Source organism: Myotis brandtii, unplaced genomic scaffold, assembly GCF_000412655.1.
Source record: "Myotis brandtii unplaced genomic scaffold, ASM41265v1 scaffold133, whole genome shotgun sequence".
Taxonomy (NCBI): Eukaryota; Metazoa; Chordata; class Mammalia; order Chiroptera; family Vespertilionidae; genus Myotis; species Myotis brandtii.
In genome coordinates, this window is record NW_005354718.1 from 2,923,436 (window position 1) to 2,948,504 (window position 25,069).

The following is a 25,069-nucleotide window of genomic DNA, read 5'->3' on the forward strand; positions in this document are numbered from 1 at the left end:
CATTGAAAGCAGGTATTTGACAAAATTAGGGACTCATTGAGCCCTCTACCTCCTCAGCAAGATCTGGAAAGTCCAGAAAGGCTTCCTCCGGCACCTTCTATAGACTGAGGCCAGACATGGGGACAAGGGTCTCTGAGGTCCTTCTGGCACTCTCTCTGGACAAGGTTCTACAGTAAGAGCTCTTCTGAGCCAGAAAAACATGGCCCTGTTCTCATGGAGCTCACACTGTTCCTTAAGCTCTTCCTGTTCCTGGAATAATAATTGTCCTGTGTGTGTGTGTGCAGTTGACAAAAACCTTTCACTTCCCTGATCTCACTATGTCACCCCCCCAGGTCTGCAAGACAGGTGGGGCAGGAGCTGCTGCAGCATGACAATGCCTGTCCTCTTTGCATCTCATACCTGCCCTGAACAAGTCCAGCTCCTGGCCTGGCATCCAAGACCCCACGTGATCTGTCCAACCTCACCTCCAGTTACTTCCTGGAAGGGTCCATCGGCTCTCCAAGCTCAGGAGCACTTTTGGTTCTGAGCCTTTGCACAGGTCCTTGCCTTCCCTGGATGCTTCCTTCCTCTTCCTACCTACATCCCTGCATCCTCCAAGGCCCAGCCCCTCAGTGACTCCAGGCAGATGGACCTTGACCCTTTGAGATTTGAGTCACTAACCAGGTCACACCTCCTTGATGGCAGGGCCTGGGAGCTTTTCCATCACATTCTCCCATGGCTACCATGGGTCTGCAGACACAACTGTGAGGAAATAACTCTTTCCTCGACCTCAACAAGGAATGGATAATAGACCAATGATAATCATAACATCAGTTGATATGTGCTGAGTGTCCCACTTGCCAACAGATCAGTGGGTTCTTGACATCTATCTCACTGGATCCTCAAAGCAACCAACAATGGTCAGTACTCTTGGTATTGCTCCAATTTACAGAGGAGAAAAATTGAGACTTAAAGAGGTTAAATAACCTGTCTAGAGCACAGAGCTAATCAAATTGGAAATGGAAATTATGACCACTTGATTTTTGACAAGGGTTGGAAAATTCAATAAAAAGAGAACAATCTTGTCAACAAATAATGCTGAGACAACTGGATAGCCACATGCAAAAGAATAAAGCTGAGCCTCTATGTCACATTGTGCATAAAAACTAACTCAAAATCCATCATAGATCTAAATATGAGAGAGGCCGTAAAGCTTTTGGAAGAAAACATGGGAGTAAATTTTCATGACTTTGGATTAGTTAAATACAACAACAAAAGAACACGCAATAAGAGAAAAAATATATAGAGATAAATTGAAAGTCACCAAAATTTAAAATGTCTGTGCTTCAAGTACTAGCCACAGTGATCAGACAAGAAGAAAACATAAAAGGCATCCAAATTGAAAAGGAGGGGTAAAACTTTCATTATTCACAGATGACATGATATTATACATAGAAAACCCTAAAGATTCCACCAAAAAACTACTAGATTTAATAAATGAATTCAGCAATGTAGCAGTATAAAAATTAACACCCAGAAATCATTGGCTTTTCTTATACATCAATAATGAATTTTCAGAAAAAGAAACTAAACAAACAATCCCATTTACCATTGCAACAAAAAAATTAAGATACTTAGGTAAAAGACTTGTACTTGGAAAACTACAAGACATTAAAAAAAAAAGAGATAGCAGAAGATATAAACAAGTGGGAGGATATACTGTGTTCATGGATTGGTAGAATTAACATCATTAAAATGTCCATACTACCCAAAGCAATCTATAGATTCAATGCAATCCCTATTAAAATACCAATGGCATATTTCACAGGTCTAGAACAAAGATTCCAAAAATTGGTTTGGAACCAAAAAAGATCTCAAATAGCCACAGCAACCTTGAGAAAGAAGAACAAAGTTGGAGGGATCACAATACCAGATATCAAGTTATACTACAAAGTCACTGTAATCAAAACAGCCTGGAGTGGGCACAAGAACAGACATATAGATCAATGGAATAGAATAGAGACCCTAGAAATTGACCCGAGCCATTATGCTCAATTAATATTTGACAAAGGAGGCAAGAGCATACAATGGAGTCAAGACAGTCTCTTCAATAAATGGTGTTGGAATAATTGGACAGATAACATGCAAAAAAAATGAAACTAGACCACCAACTTACACTATACACAAGTTAAATTCAAAATGGGTAAAAGACTTCAATGTAAGTCATGAAACCATAAAAATCCTAGAAGAAACCATAGGCAGCAAAATCTCAGACATCTCTCATAGCAATATGTGGATACATCTCCTAGGGCAAGGGAAACTAAGGAGAAAATAAACAAATAGGACTACATCAAAATAAAAAGCTTCTGGCCCAGCACACAGGGCTCAGTGACCTATGAACCAGAGGTCACGATTTGATTCCTAGTCAGGGCACATGCCCAGGTTGTGAGCTCGATCCCCAGTGGGGGGCGTGCTGGAGGCAGCTGATCAATGATTGTCTCTCATCATTGATGTTTCTCTCTCTTTCTCTCCCTTCTTCTCTGAAAATCAATTAAAAATATATCTTTTAAAAAAGCTTCTGCATAGCAAAAGAAACCATCAACAAAGTAGAAAGGGAGCCCACTGTATGGGAGAACATAGTTGTCAATGATATATCTGATAAAGGGTTAATATCTAAAATATATAAGGAACTCATACAACTTAACAAAAGGAAGACAAACAATCCAATTAAAAAATGGACAAAGGACCTAAATAGATACTTCCTCAAAGTGGACATACAGATGGGGAGACATACGAAAAATGCTCAAAATCACTGATAATCAGAGATGCAAATTAAAATGACAATGAGGTATCACCTCACACCTGCCAGAATGGCTATCATCAGCAAATCAACAAATGACAAGTGCTGGTGAGGATGTGGAGAAAAGGGAACCCTAGTACACTGCTGGTGGGAATGCAGACTGGTGCAGCCATTATGGAAAACAGTATGGAGTTTCCTCAAAAAATAAATATGGAACTGCCATTTGACCCAGTGATCCCACTTCTAGGAATATATCCTAAGAAACTTGAAACACTATTCAGAAAGAATGGATGCACCTCTATGTTCATAGCAGTACAATTTACAGTAGCTAAGATCTGGAAACAGCCCAAGTGTCCATCAGTAGATGAGTTGATAAAAAAAAAAAAAAAGCTGTGGCACATTTACACCATGGAATACTATGCAGAAGTAAAAAAGAAGGATTTTTAATCCTTTGAGACAGCATGGAGGGACCGGGAGAGTGTTATACTAAGCAAAAGAAGCCAGTCAGAGAAAAACAAGTATCACATGATCTCACTCATATGTGGAATCTAGTGAGCAAAATAAACTGATGAACAAAATAGATCTAGAGACATAGAAGCATGGAACAGACTGTTGAATCTCAGAGGGAAGATAGAGGTGGGTTGGTGGGAAGAGATCAACCAAAAAACTTACATGCATATATGCATTGCCCATGGACACAGACAATAGGGTAGTGAAGGCTGGGGTGGAGGGTGGGTTCAGGTTAGAAGGGGTGAATGCGGGAAAAGGGGGACATATGTAATACTTTCAACAATAAAGATTTTTTAAAAAGAATATAAAAAGATAACCACCAGAAAAAGAGAAAATATTTGCAAATCATATATCTGACAAGGGATATTGTCAGAATATACACAAAGGACTCTTACAACTTTAGGTAGAGGGCAGATAACCCACTTTAAAATGGGCAAAGGATTTGAATAGACGTTTCTCCAAAGAACATGTACAAATAGCCAATAAGCTCATGAAAAGGTGTTTACCATCCTTAGCCATCAGGGAAATGCAAATCAAAACCACACCGAGATACCACTTCACACCCCTAGATTGAACAGATCAGAGGGACAGACAGAAAGAGGGTACTTTACCAGGGTGTAGACTTCATGTGTAATTCACAGTTCTCTCCCTGGGACATGAAACATGAAAAGCTTGTCAGTGATGACAATTCAGAGCCAAGTGATCCCAATCAAAGAAGTGTAGACTCACCACACTGTCCACTTCCTGACTTGACTCAGCTCACATGTGTGCGCACACACATACGCTCACATGCACACATGCATGCACACACATGCTCCATGCCCACACCCTCTTCCGGACCTGACCCTCCCTATCATCCTTAATTTGGCCTCTGTACCCTCTGTTTGGCTCCACACTGCAGTTCAGCATTTCCTACCCCCCAGACTCCTCTATCCTGCCCGAGGGACCCCATGAGTCACCTTCCCCCAGGTGTCCCCAGGCTCTTCCCATCTTCCTGCCACAGGAGCGCCAGGCTAAGCCGCTCAGGCCCCTCCCCAGACTCAAGCCCTCACCACAGGCAGCGTCACCGCCTGGCCATCGGTGAGGCAATCCAGGGGCTGGCTGACAGGGCCGTTCTTCCTGTGCGCACCGCAGCAGCAAAGCTGGAAGGAGGAGTGGTTCTGTGAGTGGGGTGAGGGGCTCCTTAGGCGACCCTCTGCCCCAGTCCCCCCACGCCACTCCCTGACGCCGCCTTGTACCCCACAGCTCCATTGTCTTCTGGCCACGTCCGCTTGCATCTGGGACTGGAAATACTTGGGGTAGTGGAAGCAGGCGGGGCTTGGGCAGCAGGGCTCTACGTATTGCGGGATGCGCTGGGTGTGCTCGAAGGACTCAGTCACTGTTACCAGGAGGTCCTTCCCTGGAAGAGGGGACAAGAGGGCTGAGACCCCCAAAGGCCTCTCACTCCCCCCATCCTCACTTGGCCCAGTTAAAAGCACAGCTGGAGGTGCTCAGGACAGGGGTTTAGAACTCCCTGGGGCACTGGTTAAAATGCCCCAGAGAGGCTCATTCTGTAGGACAGGGCCAGCCCACGGCTTGCATGTGATGCTGACAGATGAGGTCCCCAGAAAGCCCTCTGAGGTGCAGAGTCCTCCGACGTTCCGCTTCTCCTACTGCAGTGAAAGCAGCCCTCACCATACCCCCAGTTTGGGGGAGTGGCCTCTTCCTCCCTTCCTCACCCAGTCTGTGGGGCCATGCTGCTCCCCTCTCTTGGGACAGGGCTGGAAGTCCTTGCATTGGTGTCATGGGTGGAGCAGTGAACAGGAGTCTCGTGTTTATGGATCTCTTAGGTCCCTGCCAGCTACCAAATGCTAGGACTCTATGAATTGTCATCTCGCCAGAGGAAGGGGCACAGCCAGAGGGGCCCTGGGCACTGTTAGTGTCTGCCCACCCCGGTGCTGACCACTGCACCAGGTCCAGCGAAGCCCTGGCGTGGCAGGGGGATCGTGCAGACCAGTGTGAGCAGTGCTGTGCCACTGACCCCTGACCCACGGTGCTTGGCAGGCCCGGGAGGCTCTGAGGGTTACGTTGGGGCCTGGAAGAGCATGCCCCTTAAAGAGGGGTGGGGGTGGGGATACAGGGGCTCACAACCCCTGAGGGTGAGGCGGTACTGAGGCATCTCCCACCAAGCGCTTGGTTGCCCCGTTTGAGCCCAGGGCAGCTGGCAGGGGTGGGAAGCAGCCCTCCCCCCAGCAGGCAGAGGCAGTCAAAGGACCTACTTCTCCTGCTCTTCCTCTGCCTTCTGGATTCTGCGTGAACCTCCAGGCGGGAGACTTGCCGAGCCTGCAACAAAGAAGCGGGGGGTCATCCCTAGCACAAGCCATCCCTGCTCTGTGTGACCTGGCCTGGGAAGCCTGGTCACCTGGTCATTGCATTTTCTGAACCCAATCAACTCCTATCACCTTACTCAGAGACTGAATATCTGAAAAGGAAGCTCTCCTGAGAAATCTAGGGCTCATTTCTGCCAGATAGAGGGTGGAACCTGAGGGAACCTTCCTCTTTGGGGCTTTGAAAGTGAGGAACTTCCAATGAAAGAGCCTTCTCAAGAGGCAGAGGCAGGTCAAATGCCTCCACCACAAACTCCCAAAGACTGATTTTTGGGGGACAGATTTTGACTCCTGGGATTTTAGATGCATCTAATTAAAATGGCTGTATCAACAGCTGAACTATGGAACGCTTTTTAATAATGAGCTTGTGCCTGTAGAGAGATGGGGGTTGGGAGGAAATGGAACTGAGACTGATTCTGGGAGAAGGCTGCTTCCCAGGGGGCTCTGGGACAGGGTCCCAGCTGGGCTCGGTGTTCGCTCCCACAGTCTGTTCCCCTGAGAGCAGCAGCCACTTGTGGCCTCTGGAGTTACAGGAGCCTGGAAGGACAGTTACCACCAGCACGCCGTTGGTGATGAGGGTCTCGGGTGGAGAGGGACTGAAAAACAAAATGAGAACTCCTGGTCAGTTATATCAGTCCAAAGGTGACAAAGGCCGCAATAGGGTCAGTATGAGATAGCAGAGCCTCCCTGGTCCTGGTGAAAAATACTGGCTTAAGAAACCTTAGATGCATAGATTGTCAAGGAGAAAACTGGCATATGTTTTAAATAGAATGTCCAGACAAAAATAGATTTACAGATTAGAAGGAGTAGAAGAAGAATTTCCATTTATTCCCTCTCAAGGAATAGCTGTTCTTTTTTTTTTTTTTTAACAGAACATGATTATATTTAATACACAAGTTTGATACAACCAAAAGGTAAAACACCAGAGTAAAATAGTAACCAAAAACATGGTATTTCATTTGCAATGCATGAGAAATGGTTAACATCTTTAGTCATAAATAAGCTCTTAAAAACAAGACACTATAATAATGCAAGGAAACTGGAAAAAATACAAGTGATGAGTAAGCATTGAGCATATGTGATTTTGCTGGGATGGCTGTTCTTTATGTCCAACCAGATGAAAGGCAGTTTGGGGATAAACAGGCTGCAGGAAAAGGCCAGACCACCAGCTAGAGCAGATGTAAATAGTTCTGGTAGTGAAACTGGCCCGTACTCCGTTCTGTGCTTTATTTCACTTATGTGTGGAACAAACAGTTCTGACCCTGGCAGAAAGGGGCCTGGTGAACAAGAAGTGTCCTTGTGCTACAGAGCCCAGAGCTTATGTCTCCACGGTACCACTTAGCAGCCCACTTAAGCCCAAGGTGGCTGTCTCCAGATCAACTCTAAGCACCAACTTTGACATGTTTCATTTTGCAGGCCGCTTTCTAATTCAGCAGAGGATTACGCCCGCCCCCCCTTTAAAACTCCTGTCAAATCAAGACCTGGAGAAGAGAGCCCAGATTTTCTTTAATGTGAAACAAAGTTGATTTGAAGTTGTCATTCTGCTCTTGATGGGAAATGAAGCCCCTCAAATACTGTAATTCCTCACTTAACGTCCTCGAGAGGTTCTTGGAACTGCAGTGTCACAAAACCAGTTTTAACATAGGCCAATGGACATAAATAAGAGTAAAGTTTCTATATCAGCTCATCATTACAACGAAATGACAAATGACGTTGAGACATTATCCGAGGACTTGCTGTAGATCCAAGAGCCCCTAGCAGAGGACCCTCTGAGTGGAATGTGACAAGCCCTCTTGTTCTAGCTCATTCCTCTCGTCCTCCCTGTCCCTGGCTGATCATAAATCCAGGGGGCGCAGCTCTGCCAGGGCTACGAAGAGGGGAGCAGCCAGCTGCCCCATCACAAGGCACACTGCCGTCCTGGGCAGGGGACCTGCTGCCCTCCCTTACTGCCCCTCCCCTTCCTTCTCTCTCTATCCTCTTGTCCTTCCTACCTTTCAGCTCTGTGTCCCCAATTCCACTGAGGCCACAGCATAGTCAGAGCTCCAGGACCCTGGATCATTCTTCTCATTGAACATGATGAGAAATAGTCCACATGTTGGGTCAGAGCCTCCCCCTCATTTGGTTCCAGAGTAGACCATAGAGGGGGACAAGGAGCAGCCTATGCTCTAGAGCAGTGATGGCGAACCTATGACACGCGTGTCAGAGGTGACACGCGAACTCATTTTTTTGGTTGATTTTTCTTTGTTAAATGGCATTTAAATATATAAAATAAATATCAAAAATATAAGTCTTTGTTTTACTATGGTTGCAAATATCAAAAAATTTCTATATGTGACACGGCACCAGAGTTAAGTTAGGGTTTTTCAAAATGCTGACACGCCGAGCTCAAAAGGTTCGCCATCACTGCTCTAGGGCCTATCTAGGCCAAAGTTTGGGGGAGTTTGTTCTAACAGTTCTGGGTCAAGGAGGAGACCCCTTGGTCCTGACCTCTTTCTCTGCCTGGCCTCAGTAAGCCCTGATCACTATGGTGGCAGGAATTCTTCCAGAGGCCACTCTCAGGAAGGTAGGGGAGCTAAGGCAGGGGGTTGGCCAGAGTATTAGATCTTTCAAGCAATACTGGTGTCAGTAGAACAGGATGAGTAGGAATGGGACCCAGGCACCTACAGTATTTAAAGGCTTTCAGTGATTCTAATACACAGCGAAGAGTCTGAGGTGAGTGCCAGGGGAGAGAGTGGAAGAGGGGAAGACAGCAAATGAAATACAACTGAAATGCAACTAGGGTGTCAGGACTGTGGGCTACTCACCTCGCCTCCAACAGGAACTCCACCTCCAGCTCCTCCATGCCCTGTGGGGGAGGGAGGGAGGGCAGCTGTGAGCTGCGAGCTGCCCCAGGAGCCTCGGTGAACCTGTCCCATCCTTCCCACGAAGCTGTCCTGCTAACATGGAGTGGGGGCAGCTGCTCCTGGCTCTTGTCCTCTCTACCTTCTGCTGTCCCCAAGTCTTTAACACCAAGCACATTGCTGACCACGCAGGGGAGGGTCAGGGTATGGAGATGACCCCCAACCCCAGCATGAAACTCTTATACCCAGAACATTTCCCTTTCATCTTCTATCCCCATTATTCTACTTCACAATGGTCTCCTGCCTTCCCAAAGGGCTGTGCCAGGGGCAAGGGAGAGCTGTGACATGGCCCCCAGAAAGTTCAGCTCTGAAGGGTAGGGGCCCCGTCCCTGCCGGTCCACAGTGGGAATTCAAGTATTTGTTGAATGAGTGAATCTATAACATTCTGGTCCTTTCCAGCTCAGACTTTCTCTGACTTGCAGATTTGCCCTCCTTTACTCTCCTCTGTCCTCTGTCCCCTGGGGCTCTCCCAGCAGCAGGACCCCGAGGGAAAGGAAAGAGGAAAGGGAATCAACACTATTGCATCTCTCTTCTGTACTGTGACCAATGCTAGGTGCCTCAGCCACGTTTTCCCGGTTAAGTCTCACAGTCACCCTGTGCGGTAGGTACTAATATCACCCTTGTATGGACAAGGAAAAAGAACTCAGAGGAATTCAATAATTTCCACAAGGTCATAAAGCTAGTAAGCAATAGCGCTGGGATTTGGATCAGCAGTTATCTTTCTCTGACTTGGCCATTACACAGAGAGGAACCCATGGAAAAGCATCATGGGAACGACCAGCTGCCCCTCTGGAAGCAGGAGGCTGAGGGGCTTGGCAGCTGTACCGACCTCTGGGTTGAGTGGGAACTTCACATGGGTTTTCTTCCTGAAGCAGAGCTTGGTGAGGTCATAGAGAACTGTCAAGAGATGGTCATCTGGGGTCACTGCATCTTCATCGCAGACGCTCAGCTCTAGCACATTCTAGGGGAGAACGCAGGGTACAAGTCTGGTTACAGTGATTGCACTGACCCATTGACCCATTCTCAGGACAAGGGGCCTGACCTCAGTCCTAGCCAGGAGGTGGGTCTGAGGGACAGGGGCCAGCACGAAGGTCCCTGCTCAGAAGTGAGACACATTTGTAGGGAAATGAATTTAAAGAGGAAAGCGTCTACTCCAACTTTTCAAACTCTCTCTAAAACCTTCCTGCCCCTCTGCTCTGACTCCCCTATTGGAGGATTTTGCAAGCTTGGCAGGGGCCTGTGAAGTGTGAGGGATTTCATTTTACCTGGAAGAAGAACAGAAGGGCAGAGCAAGCAAAACTCCTGCCAGATATGGAATGTATTCAGCACCAGGACCTCAGGAGCTGAAGACAGCCCCTGTGGTGTTAGAAAACCCAGATGAGGGAAGCTAGCATGTTAACATCCAGGGATTGTTGTGCCAAAGATCATAGGCATTCCGATGCTTGATGGGGTTGGGGTGAGGTGTTGGAACTCCATTCTTTGGCTCACCAGCTCCTAATGAGATCTCATGGAGGGCCCCAAGGCAGCATGTCAAGAGTTGAGCACCTACCCCATCATCTGACTGAACTCTGAGGTCAATGGTCTCAGGTAACATGGATTAGCTCCTGAGGCCTCTTTTTCTAAGGATCCTGGGAGATGTGGGCAGGAACTGGGTTTGCCTCTTTGGTCCCTGTTTGGTGGACATGAGGTGGTTCTGGGGGTTTGCAACTGAATGAGATCTGTGACCTTGTAATTACTAGAAACCCAAGTATGTCCAGAACCAACCCAGTAGCCCCCTAGATCTTTAGACAAAGGAAGCCCAAATTCTAATTTCAAGATGGCCAATTGAGCCCACATAGAAATCTCCTCCTTTTGCCAAAACCACATATATGATAGGTATTTTTAAAACAATAAATATAAAAACTACTTGTCATGTACCAGAAATGCCTAAACTGTGAAAGCAGGAAGCTGGCTAGAGCTGCCAGGTCTCAAGTGTTCAGATGGGTGATGCCTCCATGAAGAGGCGGAGTTTCTCATAAGGAGCACTCTGCTGAGGCTGCCACGACTCAGGGCGCTCAAGGGAGAATTCTCCCGCAAGGAGATGGGAACTCTACGTAGGGTCACCATAGATCTGAATAGGACCAACACCATGAAATAAATCAACAAATGTAAGCACACACACCCAAGGAATTAGAAAGAATAAAGCAATCTAAAAAAAATTATGATAGAGAAAGCCCCCTGGATGGAATTAGACTGGCCTTGGACCTAATGACTAGAATGGCTTTTCTCTTTGTGTATTCTCCTGCTTGCAGTATGTTCTGGAAAGTACTGGAAACACACTCTAGTTGGGGACAGGAGACACCCAGTTCCAGACACAATCAGGTAGAAGGACAAGAGAGACAAGAAAGAAGGTGGAAAGATAAGCAGACTCAGAGAAGGATAAGTATGAGACAGGCTGAAAGGAATGGGTGAGTAGGAAGACAAGTCAATAGGAGGACAGAAGTAGGCAGAAAGAAAGATAAATGGGCATAAGAAGGACACATAAGCAACGAGATGGATAAGCAGGCAAAGAGGGGAGTAGAAATGCAGGCAGGGCAGACAGGTGCAGTCCTCCACATCTCACCTTCACTTGGCTCTGGATCTGGAAGTTGAAGCTTTCATTCCACTCCGGGTTTGGGCAGTTGGAGATGGTCCTAGTCCTCAGCTTCTTGTGAGAGGCGGTAGGCAGCCAGAGGCTCACATAGCAGTCTGTCTGGCTCACTGTCCAATGAAGACAAGGGTGGGAGGGAGGGGTGAGGTGCCAACCCAGGTCCATAGAAGAGAGTGCAGAGTCAGAAGGGAACTTCAGGCAAGTCACTTCCGGAGCAAGAAGGCCTTGTCTCAGCTTCAGGTCCTCTCCTAACTCATGAGTCTGACTCTGCAGAAGTTTTTGTTCCAGAACCCTAAGACAGTCACAAACTGCAGGCTAGATGTTTCACATAGGTGGACACAGGTCTCACTGACTGTTCTCATGGACACACATGGCCTCTGACTTTTGTCAGAAGCACCCTGGCTCTCTGGTTTGGGACAAGGCATGGCTGCACGGTTTTCTCTCTGCTAGGGAAAGATCTGGAGGACCAGCCCCAAAAGGTCCAGTTTGCCTCTTGCATTAACCCAGGGCACCAGGGGAACCAAAGTAGGGCTCAGCTCTTCCTCTGGGCTGAGGAGAAGTGGGGATTAGAAGGGGCATAGTCTATTGTGAGTCAGCCCAGAGGACCACAGTGGGAAAGGGCTTGGGGGGAACAGCTATTCAGTAGGATCTAGGAGCAGGGACCACCATCTACATACAACTACATGTCTCAACTGCACCTGCTGGGCTCTTCATACCTACACTGGTCTTCCAGCATGAGGTGTGTGACCCAAGAAACCATCACATGGAGCCACATACTTTTTTTCCCACTGGAAATGAACAACCCAAGTGTGTTGATGCTGAATGTGCTCTGAAGAAGGGACAAGGGCTGTGATCCCAATAAGCCCTCCCAAAGTGGAAGAAGGCCTCCCAGGTCTTTGGGTTGGAGCACCAGAAGGCATAGGGTGAAAAACAGCAACCCAGCCTGGTTCTCTCTTTCCATTCTACCTGGGAGGAGGGAAAAGAGGTGCCATGGGTGCCCTTGCTACTCTCCCAGCAACCTGCTGGGCTCATTCCCAGAGCTCACACCAGATGCACAGAAAACGAGTAAAGACAATAGCTTCCAATGTCAGAGAGTCCTCTAGAGGTAAAGATGGTGTGGGCATGGGAGTTCTGTACCGGTAAGACTGATCCAATGGTTATCAATGATGTTCTGTGAGAATGGAACCAGAGGTGTGTATCCCCGGACTGACTTATTCCTACATGGCCACCACACTGAGGACTTTACCAGAATTCTTCACCAGGGATTGTATCACAAGCACCCCCGGCTTCTGATTTTATCCCCAATGTCTGGTTAACCTCTGAGGGCTTACTACTCAATGAATTGGAATTTGCAGCCCTCCTGCCATTGAATAAGGGTGAGATGACACTGTTCTTTATATGTCATACTCATCATTTAATTCAGACACAAAGAATGACCAAAACCCAACAGAATAAAAAATAATAATGACCCCCATCTCCCCTCGGTGGCCAATCCGCTGCTTACTCCTCATCGCCAACTCCGGTGTCCAGGCCAGACACCAAGGACTGTCCTTGACTCTTGCATTGAGTCAATTTAATTCCTTTGATCACTCCAGCCCATCTACATCTCCTTCCTGGCACTGCCACTGCCTTGGTGCAGGCCACCTTCATCTCTGCTGCCTCTTCCCCACTAGGTACCCTGTCTTCTGTCTTCCTCTACTCTGATCTTTCCTCTCAAGAGAAACTAGAGGGATCTTTTTAGATCAGACCATGTCACTCCCCACCTGCCCTCAGGATGGAGTCCCAACCACTCAACAGGGCTGCCCTGCCAACTTCCACAGCTTCAGCCTCATTTATCCACTCTCCCTACAACCCAGCCTGTGCCCTGCCCCCAAACACACACACATACACATGCACACACACACACATTTGTATGTACACACAGAGGTGCTCACACTTGCATTTGAGACTCTAGCAAAACCCAATCACTTGTAGGTCTCACAAGGTGCCATGCCATTTTGTCATTCCTTCTGCTTAGAATTCCCTTCCCTTGGCTAGTCCTTTTGGGTTTCAGAAGGAAACTCCACTGGAAGCCTTCCCTGAGCCCCCAAGCCTGGGCCAGGTGCCCCTCTTTACCTGGAGCCCCCTGCTCTTCCCCTGGCAGAGCACTGGCTAACACTGCACCCAGAACACTGGCAGGCCTGGAAGACCATGTGTCAGCGCTTACGAGATATTAGCTGAGTAAATGAATGCATGCAAAAGCCCAACTTCCTGCTATTGGGCTATCCCAGTACCCCAGATTTCCAGGCTGAGTCACCGCAGACAAGTATGAAAGCTGCCGTGCCTAATCCCTCTGCCCACAGGGAGCCTCCCTGGGATCTACTCAGCACTCCAGGACCCCTCCCAAAGCCTTTTCTGGATACTGGCCCTCCTCTTGGGCCTGTAGCCTTCTCCTTGGTCTGCCTTCTGTACGCTAGAAGCCTACAGGCAGCGACCCCACCAACTGCACACCCATTTGCTTAGCACGATATAATGGACCCTGTAAAGGTCCCTTTCCCCCTAAAATCCCTTTGCTATCTCAGTCCATGCCTCAAATTCTCCCGTTAACCCATTAAATAAAATCTCATCACGTTTGGCTTGGAAGAGACAGGGCTGATCAGACACCCACACTTCAAGCGTTAATTTGTTTTTCAGTCCTTGTGCAGAGAGCAGTTCCCACCCCCACCCCAACAAGGTGGGAAGGAGGAGAATGCAACCCAAAGAAGAGGTAATCGGGGAGGGAGGGGTGATGGAGGAAATCCGGTCGGGACCAGATGGCAGGTGTCATTAGCTGACTGTAAGGACAGGGACCATCATGTTTGCAATGGAGAATAATGGTTAAGCAACGGTGACCCAGTTCTGAGAATTTCAGGGACTACAGGGAATTTCCTAGGCATAGATTGGTTCTAGTCCTCTGGGAGTGACAGAGGGCTTGCTCATCTGATGACATGTATCCTTTCCTGGAAGGTGGGTGGCAAAAGTGATGCAATGATCTCCAAAGATGCTGAGAACACTGTCTCGCTAATACCTCTGCAGATACATGCCTCACATCCCTTAGGGTGCTGGTTTGCATTTTAATTTTTTCCCCCAAGAGGAATAAAAACATTTTATAGCTAGGAGGCTTCTGGGTAGACTCCCTCCCAGTTCTGGCCAAGGTGTGGGCGGCACGCTCCCTGACAAGGGGTGGGGGGCGGGGGGTCATCGCTGAATCTCATCCCTCAATCTCATCCTTTTCAGGCTCCTTGAACTCTTGCAAATTTAGACACACATTAGAGGTGGAACCAGAGAGTAACGTGCTTTTGATACAGGCCAGAAGGGAACAATTTGGGGCCAGGGTAACCCAGGACCTGGAAGGCATCAGGATAGTCTCAAATCTCACCCGGCAAGGCAGCAACAGAGCCCAGCCATGGAGACTAGACACAATGTCTCCGGGCTGGCACCCAGACACCATGCATGCCCAACCCTGCTCCTCAGGGGAAAGGAAGAAAAAATCAACAACTAAGGGTGCTCAAAGGGGACCAGGTACCCTCTAAAGGCAGCCTGTGTGCCCAGGCACATGTGGGGAAGGGGGAGACGGGGTGGTGGAGCCAGACCTCAGCTCGTTTCTCTGGCTGTCTCCTCCTCCATCCCCCTACCTCTGGCAGGGGTGTGACAGGGAGAAGACAGAAAGGCTCTGGACACAGGTATAGGCAGGGCTGGGACAGACACACCCAGAGAGGAGTGGAGGCCGGTGTGCAGCTGCGGGAGTGTGAAAGCCGAGGCTGTCCTTGAGGGGAGTGGAATGAAGTGTGGCATGGGCAATAGAGGTGAAAGAGGCAGCCAGGCTCCAAGCCCGGGGGACACTTTCAGACTCCTCGGATCACTCCTGGTGGGCTGGGAGGCTTTGAGAAGCCCGAGGAGAAATCCCTGGCCCTTGGCTGGCCCTGTCCACAGAGCTAGGCCCAAGCTGGACTCTGGCTCCAACTGCTCCTGCTGGAATGGGCTCTGGACACTCACCATCCAGGGGACTTGGTCTGAATCCTGTCTGATCCCTTTGCTTTCTCTAGGGCTCCAGGGCCCTCCCTCCTCCACACGCAACCCTGCACAGCAGCAGCAGCTACAGGACAGCTTCCCAGCAAGTGTCTCAGCTCTGGCCACCTGTGCTCCAGCACAATTTGCATAGGAGCCCTGGGAAGTCATGCAATTCCTCCTTCAAGAACTCGGGCGCCACGTCACTTAGATCCTGATCTCTCCTCTGCCTGGCTTCCTCCCACTCCACCAATGGCCCGGCCTCCTTCTCCTGGCTTGGCCCCTCTACTTCCCAGCTCTTCAGACCTGGGATCCAACACTTTCATTAACCCTCATGTGCAAAATGGGCTTCACAGCACTACCCTCAGGTTGTTAAGAGGAGCAAATGGTGTTTGGAGGTCGCGCCTAGGCTGGCCCCCAGCAGGTGCCTGGGAAGACATTCCCCTCTCCTCTTCAGGATGGCCCCGCTCCAGACCGGTCTCCCTGGGCCTCTGGATGCTCACAGCCTGCCCCTCTCAGACCCAGGTCCCCAGTGCAGCCTTCCTTAGCTACTGGCAGTTTTCATTGTCCTCCTCTGGGTCTTAATTATGTAGTGACAAGGTTAGAATGCCATATTCTATGACTATTCTATATTCACTTTGGGCAGAGATGTCCCTGGCTTGGCAGCTCAGTTGGTTAGTGTCACCCCAATACACCAGGGTTATGGGTTCAATCCCCAGTCAGAGTGCATACAATTATCAACCAATGAATGCATAAATAAGTGGATTGGCAGCTCAGTTGGTTAGAGTGTCACCCCAATACACCAGGGTTACAGGTTCAATCCCCAGTCAGAGTGCATACAAGTATCAACCAATGAATGCATAAATAAGTGGAACAACAAATCTCTCTCTCTCTCTCTCTCTCTCTCTCTCTCTCTCTCTCTCCCTCTCTCTCTCTCCTCCCCTCTCCCCCTTCCCCCCCTCTCAAATCAATAAATAAAAACTTTAAAAAAGTATCATGGCTCTGTGCATTCTCTGCCACTCTGAGTTGAATCCGGGGCAGTGAGAGTATAACAAAGCTTTGGGGAATCCTGATGGCTGTTGGGCCATCCCTGTGGGGTCACCAGTGAGTGGGGCAGCCCCTCAGCAGTGGGGCCTTGACACCAAGCCTTCTCCTCTTTGAGGGAAGATGGGGGAAGCATTGGAAGGGGCTTTGGCTCCCCTTATCTCTTGAAATACCACCCAAAGCCAGGCATGGGGGAGCAGCCTGCTCACCCAAATGCTGAAGCTAGAGACTTCCCTGGGCTCCCATGGCCTAGGCATGCTGCAGGTGCTGGGAGGAAGGGGAAGTTAAGGCTGCAAGAAAACAGTGTATAAGCAGCCCTGGTGAGTCAACCACTCCATGGGGCTGATCTGCAGAACTGGGGGCTGTGGGGCCTCTGGCTTGGACCCTAGAACCCAATAAGGTAGTTGAGTCCTGAGGAGGAGCACTAGGACTAGGCTGGCGGCTGGCCCAAAGACGCCTAAGGGCCTCTCCTTCCCTTTACCCCAAACAGTCCCTCAACTCATGTAGAGCAAGGAGTGCCCAGTGTGGGAGACACTGGCGCTCCTGGAAATGGATACCAGGGAGAGGGCAGTGGAGGAGAGTGAGGTGACAGGGAACCATGGTAGTGCCAAGGTCACAGCTAATGGGAAAGGCATGGGAATCAATAGAAACCCCAAAGTCTGAAATACACACACACACATGCACACACACACACAACTCACACACACACATGCACACACCATTTCTCCATCCAGACCCCACAGGCAGAGAAGGAGGAGGGAAGTGAAAGGGAGATACTCACCCATGTCAGCCTGCCGGACATTTCTCATCCGGATGACCCTCACTGTTAGCAGGTAGCATGGAGACAGCCCCTCCTGTGGATTGAGAGGACAGTGGACTCACTATCAAGGCAATGATGGCAGGTGGCCTTGATGGAGAGCAGCTCCAGCTGCCCATAGGCTCCCACTGCCTGGCCTCCAGAGGCCTCCCCAGTCAACCCACACTTCTGGGCCCTGGAGGACTCTCTGGTCCCCAGGGGATCCCAGGCATCGAGATAAGGGGTTTCCTCTTAACCCCACTCTGAGCGAGCATATCTGGAAGAGGGACAGCTTCGTGCCTGTTCTGTTCATGTCTTTCCTGTTTGAATCTAGAGATTTGAGGCCCTTTCCATAAAAGTTTGGCTTAGATGAGTCTTTTTTCCAATCCACTCCCAGCCTGTGCTCATGGTAGATGCCACTGAACTCCTCCAACTCACTGAGCGACTATATTTATAGAGGCCTCTGAACTGGAACCTTTACACTACACATAGTCCACTCTGTGTGGTTAAAATCACTCTATACTTTTTAAGAGGATACAATTCTTCTCTATTTAAAATAATATTAGGGTTTTGGAAAAACAAAAGTATGAAGAAAAAGAGTCCCCATAATCTTATCACTCAAAAATCATCATTAAAAATTTTTAACGTTATAATAATTATTTATATGTTCAACCCAGACCATCCACTGATAGTTCATCTGCCTTGACTATTATCAGAGACTAGAGGCCTGGTGCACAAAATTTGTGCATGGGTAAGGTCCCTAGGCCTGGCCGGAGATCAGGGCCAATTGGGGCCTTCCTTTCCCCGACCCCGAACCCCACCCCTGGCTGCTGGCTGCCAGCCGGGGCCTTCCTTCTGGTGGTCAGTGTATGTCATAGCGAGCGGTAGAAACTCCTGGGGGGTTGAACTACTGAGGGAACAATTTGCATATTATCCTTTTATTATATAGGATAATAATATTTGTAATAGTTAGCATCTATTAAACACTATTTGTCAGACACTTTTCTTTGTTTCTAATCATCATAAAACATTTGTAATAGAGGTGTTGATACATATATACTTTAAAATTTGAAATATAATTAACATATAACACTGTACTAGGTTTAGGTGTACAACATAATGATTTGATATGATCACCACAATCAGTTTAGTTAACATCTATCATTGCACATAGTTACAATATTTTTTACTTGTCATGAGAACTGCTATCATTTTGATGTCTGTCCTTCCAGCCTCTCCTGGGGCTTAATTTTAACCAGCAACAATAGAATGATGACTGGGAAGGCTGTTGCTTAGCCACTGAGAGAGATGTAAGCCAATTTGAGGGTCTCTGTCTCCTCTCTCCCCAACAGCTGACTCAAAATCAGAGAATCAAAGCCAATCTGACAGTTAGTTTAAAGATTCCTTTTGTGAACACAGACAATAGGGTGGTGAAGGCCTGGGGCAGGGGTGGGGGGGTTGGCTGGAGGGAGTCAATGAGGGATAAAAGGGGGATATATGTAATACTTTCAACAATAACGCTTTCTATTAAAAAAAGATTCCTTTGGTAAGATTAACTCTAAAATATTGACTATCTTCATAGTCAATAACATGCTCTAACAGGGTTTTGTTTTGAGCTTTGTAACTTGGGCCAAAGGACACAGAGACCACTTCTCTTCTGGTTCTAGAAATATGGCTATGGCCTTTGTCCAGCCCCCTTCTGGGCACAGTGGGTTTCTTACTTCTCACTCTGCACCTGGGCAGAGTGGTATCATGGCCTGATCTGGTGAGGAAGGAGGAGTCAGCCTGCACCAGGAGAGCAGTTCTGGCCTAGCCTGTTCCCACTGGCCCACTTTCTCAGAGGGCAACTAGAGGGCTCCAATGGGGAGCCGCCCAAGGCTTTAGCCAGGCAGGGGTCAGTCCTCAGGGTCCTTTCATTGTGTTGAAGGGCTCTGAATTCAGGGCCATGGTCCTCTCAGCCATCACTACCCTTCTCCTGCCTCCAGGAGGGGTGGTCCTTGGCCCTGGCCTGCTCTCTTGTGTCTTCTCCGGAAGGGAATGCACCTATGTAGCTTCCCACAGGACCACAATTGAGGTCTCCCTGCCTTCCAAGAAAAGGTCTCAGCTGTCATCTACCCTGATGACTTCCACTGGCCACTCAGCAACAGTAACCACATCAGCGACCACTGGCTGAGGGTCTGCCATCTGCTCAGTGTTGTGTATACAACGTCTACATTTGTCTTGCTCAAACCTTACAACACCCCATGAAGCCGTTGTTATTAGCCTCGCTTCACAGGTGGAGAGTCTGAGCCCGAGTCCTTTGACTCCAGGCACTCAGCTAGAATCAGAGGAGCCTAGCTTGAATCCAGTTCTAATTCTTAAGGCCGTGTTCCAACCCATGACTATCCTGCCATCTCACCTGAAAGTGGCCCTCGGCAAACATGAAGACAGGTGCTGCCCTTGGTCTTAAAATCTATTTTCCTGACAGATTCTTCTTTTTACCTTGAATTTCCCCAATGCCCCCAAATAACCCCAAACTCTGACCATTTTTCCACTTGTGCTCAACAGACAGAGCCCATGGCCTCTCCTTTTTAAACTGCCAGAGAACATCGGAGCTGGAAGGGTTCTTGGAGAAGTTTCCATTTTCTAGCAGCCACAGAGGGCTCCTTGTGGTCTGCCTTGAACCTCAAGTCACACCTTCTAGCCCAGGCATTTGCAGGAGAGACCCAATTTCAAAGGCCTCTACAAAGCCCTTTGCCATCTCCCAGCAGGGAGAGAGAGCCTGGCGGGTTGGAGAGAGAGCCCAGAGGAAGGAAGGAGGAAGGCAGAGGGAACGGGGGACTCAGGTCTTGGGCCCAGAGGATTCCAGGAACCAGGACTGTGAAAAATGACCTTCTTGGCCTAAAATGAGTATTTTGCTCCTGCTGTAATGTGCTCAGTTGGCATGGTGCTAGAGATAAGCAAAATTCATGGCCCCAGAGGCAATTGATACACAATAGAAAAATGCAAAAGAACAAAGCACAATATCTGTGACTCTGCAGATGGGAACCAGAGATTAAGGAAAGCAAGTGTACGGGCAGCCATGGTGCTAAGGGTAAGAACTTCAGGGACTTGGACAAGCCGGTCCCTAGGACAGGACACCCTCGCTAGCTATCAGGGTGAAAGTTGAGATACCTAACAACAGGCATGGCCAGGCATCGTGCCAGCTGGGCTGCAGCCCTGGAGCAGGGACAGGCCTGAATCCTGCGGGTCACGGGGTGTTGGGGGTCCTGGGGTGAGGACTAGGGAGCACTCGGTGCGCTGGAGCGCCAGGCAGGGACTCCGGCAAATGGCACAGAGGTGCATTTAACTGCTGTGTGGGGAGGACGGCTGGGAGCAGTTTCCTGGGCGCCACTCCTCAGGCTGCAGACACACATCGCTCTGCCCCCCTCCCCGGCCCTGGTCCCTGGGGCTGATCTCACCAGGACTTCATTTCCCTCCAGGCCTCCTCGGGACAGAGGGCATCACCGGCTCATGGGGAGAAGCTGTAACCCCCTGACTCTCAGGAGAGGCGATCGTGCAATCCAATGGTATCCTTCCCACCCCTCACTTTATAGCTGGACCTTCTGGCGGGGAGGCTGGAGAACACACTCCGTTACCCTCAGGGTGCGAGGCCTGGCGGCACTGGGTGCACTGCATCTGTAGCCTCCCCCTGTGCTGAGAAGGTGCTGTGATGCCCGCTTTGCAGAGAAGACTGAGTTGAGAGAAGCTGCATCTCATGCGGGCCACACAGCCCAGGAGTGACAGGACTCAGGTGCAGGTCTCCCGGACTGCAGCCCCCTGGACGCCGGCCCTCAGCGTGAATCCAATCCTGTCCCAGCTCATGCCCTAGACTAGTTCATAGCAGAGGCAGGAGTAAAACCCCCGACTCCCAATTCAGGACTCTCCTTACATGCCAAGAATGTAGCCACCACTACAAGTTAGACGGATGTTTAGTCACAGGTAGTCACTCAGGGTCATGCTCCCAGGTGAGGGTGGGAGTAGGGAAGGGGTAGGTCCGATGCCCATCCTGGGGGCAGGCCTACCCTAACCAAGCCACCCATAAGGTCTGGTGCTAAAGAGGGGAAGACAGCTCCCGTGGAGCCTGTGGGAACTCCTCTCCCCAGGGCTTCTCAGAGCAGGCCCGGCTGGTGATGCCATCTCCTCTGTCCCAGAGAGCTGGGTGGATCCAGAGTCCCTTTCGACACTGTGTCGGAGCTCTGACCAGCCGGGAGATAGCTTCCAGGATGCGCAGGCCCTTCTTACAAGGAGGCCATTGGGGTGGGGACTCTGTGGGGCCCATGGACATTTCCCAGCTAGTTGGAGACCAGGGGTCACCTGTAAGGAGCCTGTTTTCTTTTGAGGCTGGAGACACACTCCGTTACCCTCAGGGTGCGAGGCCTGGCGGCACTGGGTGCACTGCATCTGTAGCCTCCCCCTGTGCTGAGAAGGTGCTGTGATGCCCACTTTGCAGAGAAGACTGGGTTGAGAGAAGCTGCATCTCATGCAGGGCCACACAGCCCAGGAGTGACAGACAGGACTCAGGTGCAGGTCTCCCTGACTGCAGCCCCCTGGACGCCGGCCCTCAGCGTGAATCCAATCCTGTCCCAGCTCATGCCCTAGACTAGTTCATAGCAGAGGCAGGAGTAAAACCCCCGACTCCCAATTCAGGACTCTCCTTACATGCCAAGAATGTAGCCACCACTACAAGTTAGACGGATGTTTAGTCACAGGTAGTCACTCAGGGTCATGCTCCCAGGTGAGGGTGGGAGTAGGGAAGGGGTAGGTCCGATGCCCATCCTGGGGGCAGGCCTACCCTAACCAAGCCACCCATAAGGTCTGGTGCTAAAGAGGGGAAGACAGCTCCCGTGGAGCCTGTGGGAACTCCTCTCCCCAGGGCTTCTCAGAGCAGGCCCGGCTGGTGATGCCATCTCCTCTGTCCCAGAGAGCTGGGTGGATCCAGAGTCCCTTTCGACACTGTGTCGGAGCTCTGACCAGCCGGGAGATAGCTTCCAGGATGCGCAGGCCCTTCTTACAAGGAGGCCATTGGGGTGGGGACTCTGTGGGGCCCATGGACATTTCCCAGCTAGTTGGAGACCAGGGGTCACCTGTAAGGAGCCTGTTTTCTTTTTTACCATCCAGGCTAAGTGAGGGGTCAGGGCAAAAAGTCCCAGCTCGGAGTCATGGACCCTCCAGGAGCTGAGAGGGACAGACGCAGTTCTCTGTTGCTTCACTCCCCCTTCGGGGTAAGCTCTGTCCCTTCTGGGGAGGGACCCCACAGCCCAGCCCAGGCTCTTGGAGGCTCAGTAAGACTGGAGAGGGAGGAGCAAGTGCCGTCCTCCTCCTCCATGAAGCCTTCTCAGATCCACTCTGTCCCTTCCCAGGTAACATCCGCTTTTCATTTTCTGAGTTCTCTAGCCAGTTATTAGCTCTGCAAACCACAGATGCTATAATGTGAAGGATTTATAAAGGTCTTCCTAGGATGCCAGTGAGGGCTATTTAGCTGCTAAGTAAAGTTTCCCCGAGGGCTGTGGAGAAATGTGGGTACACTCCTGAAGGGCAGCGGGGCACTGACATCATGCAGCACTGAGCTCCCCTCCTGGGCTCCTTGGAGACTGATCAGGGTCTCCATCTCCCCCACCCCAAAGGACAAGGCACTTTCAGGGCATCACTCATCTCATTCGGTGATTTAGCGTGGGCTGGGGGATGGTAATGAGAAATAAGTTGCTGCTGACAGTCCTTGGCATGGCGTGTCTAAAGCAAATTACAAGAGTGAGATAAGAGAGGAAAGCCAGGGCAGAGCTGCTCCAGAGCCCTGGCAATCTGACCATGAACCTGGGGTCTTCCTGCCAGGCTGAGAGGAGTTGGAGAGACCCAGGAGTCTTAACTACAGACCCAGGTGGGAGCCCTCTTGGCCCACGTCACTGATCCTCACAAGACATCACTCCGCACACTCACTCAGCAGGGCAGTTAGGATGTCCACAGGGCAAATGCCTGCTCGCTGCTGGGATAGGCCAAATGTGGACCCACTCCTGGCAGTGCTGAGCACTGTCTACCTGGCTGCTGGCCTGGGCCCAGGATGGCCCTGAGCCACTCAATGGCATCTTGTCAAGCCGGTGGGTACCCACAGCTGGGCTAACCACCCCAGAGCCCCAGCCCCAACTGGGCCAGACCATGTCCTTGGGTGCTAGGTGGGCACAGCCCCTGCAGAGGAGCCCCATGTCTCTGGAGTCCACAGTGCCCCCAGCCTCCCTGAGCCTGTCTCCCGCCCTCAGCTCCTGGCCCCACCTGCCCACCACTGCCTCCTCACCTCCAAGGCGCAGGTGGCTGAGGGTCTGTCATCTTCTGCTTGGCATGGGTCTGGCAGGTAGTGGGGGACCCAGGCGGGTATCTGCTTCTGGAGCATCGTGGCGGCTCTCCAGCTGGGTGGTGAGACTGGGAATTTATACTCTGACTCAGAGCTCCACCCTCTGGATGCCTCTTAGCATTGGCTGGGATTGCCCAGGGAGGGGTTAAGGTGGATGAGCAGATAGGGAACCCTGGCCCACGCCTCTTAGTATCCTTGGTCTTCAGATCTTGGAAATGCAGGGACCAGCAAGGGGTCTGGCCCTTGGGTCAGCAGTCTTCTGCCCCTAGAAGCTCAGAATAACCAGTTGTGGGAACAGAGGGTGGCAAGGAGAGGATGCTGACCCTCGCAACTTTAGGATAAGCCCCTTCTCTTCAGCTAATCGAAGTCCTGCCCCCGGGGGTGGGGGGCACGATGCCTGCCTTCTTAACTCTATTTAGTCCCATGGCTCGGAACCATAGGAGCCGTGGGCAGGGGCCTCATGGGAGGCAGGGACCATGGCCAGGGCTCCTAAAGTCAGAAGGTAAAGAAAGAAAATCATTGTCCAAATCCTTGGTGAGGAGAGTTGGTCAAGGGCAGGTGCCCCCAGCTGTTCCTCCTGCGAAGCCTGGGAGAGAGAGGGTGTGCCCAGCCCTGCCTGGTCTCTGGGCAGCTTAGAGGATGCTCCTGCCCCACCCAGCTGATCCTATCTCTGGCTTGGTGGCTGGCTCACTAGGGGGCCCAGTGAGTTGGCTTCACCTGCTCGGCTGCCCAGCTAGGTATAGTGGGAGTTTCCTGCCTGAGCTATCGCCTGGGGCCCACAACCGGCTTTTCTGGCCCGCAGATTAAAGTGCTTTTATGAAACCAAGGGTGAGATCTGAACACAAAGCTGACTGGGCCCAAGCACGGGATGGAACCTGATGGGTGGTATCAGTGGGACCTCTTCCTGTGCCAGGTAGAGGATGTCCCCGCCCTGTTCCCGCTGCCTGCCAGGCCCTCCAGTGGGGAAATGGGCCTTGGCTTGGACCCCGCCCAGCCCATGCCCTTCCCTGCCCCTGACATCTGTCCAACTGCCAAGGACACAAACTTCGCACCCACACCCCTCCGTGGATTCTACTAAATTAAATTTAGTTTACACACTTAGTGAGCATCTACTGCATACACTGTAAGAGAGGAAATGCCAGGCTTGAAATGGTTGACAGTCCATCTAGGGAGCCAAATGCTCCCAACCCCTCAGAGGCTCAGAGGGCGAGTCTCCTGCGCTAACAGGCATATCCTAGGAGGGTCAATAGAACCCTTCACATTGGTGGGCACCCGTGGCTTACAGAGCCAATAATTGATCAGAGAGCACAGATGATGAAAAGTGGATGTCGGCTGGGAAGGGAAAGAGCGGGTCTGAAAAGGCTTCATGGAGGAGGCGACATCTGAATCGGGTCTTGGAGGATGGATAAGATTGCAGAAGCTGATGAGAGGTGGGAAAGGCATGATGAGAGCAAGGGACAGCATGAGCAAGCATAGGGAGGCCAGGAGACAGGGTACGCTCAGGTACACAAGTGGTCTGGTGTCAGAGTAGTGAGTGTTAAGGGAGGATATAGAGGTGGGGAGGGGGGATTGAGAGTGGGACACAGTGGGCGGTGGAAATTGGGCAGAGAGCAAGGAGGCTTTGTGAAGGAAAAACCTGGACAGTTATACATTAG

General features: G+C 50.4%; 1 protein-coding gene across 1 annotated transcript in view; it reads right to left on the reverse strand.

The window, feature by feature from the left end:
• PLA2G4E (phospholipase A2, group IVE) overlaps positions 1 to 23,453 on the reverse strand; it is a 38,086-nt gene extending 14,633 nt beyond the window's left edge. The window contains exons 1-10 of the mRNA XM_014534829.1: positions 23,358 to 23,453; positions 17,036 to 17,108; positions 11,158 to 11,294; positions 9,385 to 9,516; positions 8,460 to 8,500; positions 6,209 to 6,251; positions 5,548 to 5,611; positions 4,528 to 4,688; positions 4,342 to 4,431; positions 3,901 to 3,938 (exon numbers count right to left, since the gene is read on the reverse strand). Coding sequence (XP_014390315.1) covers positions 3,901 to 3,938; positions 4,342 to 4,431; positions 4,528 to 4,688; positions 5,548 to 5,611; positions 6,209 to 6,251; positions 8,460 to 8,500; positions 9,385 to 9,516; positions 11,158 to 11,294; positions 17,036 to 17,108; positions 23,358 to 23,453 — 875 coding nt within the window. The remainder of the gene's footprint in view (positions 1 to 3,900; positions 3,939 to 4,341; positions 4,432 to 4,527; positions 4,689 to 5,547; positions 5,612 to 6,208; positions 6,252 to 8,459; positions 8,501 to 9,384; positions 9,517 to 11,157; positions 11,295 to 17,035; positions 17,109 to 23,357) is intronic.
• Between the last annotated feature and the right edge of the window lie 1,616 nt (positions 23,454 to 25,069).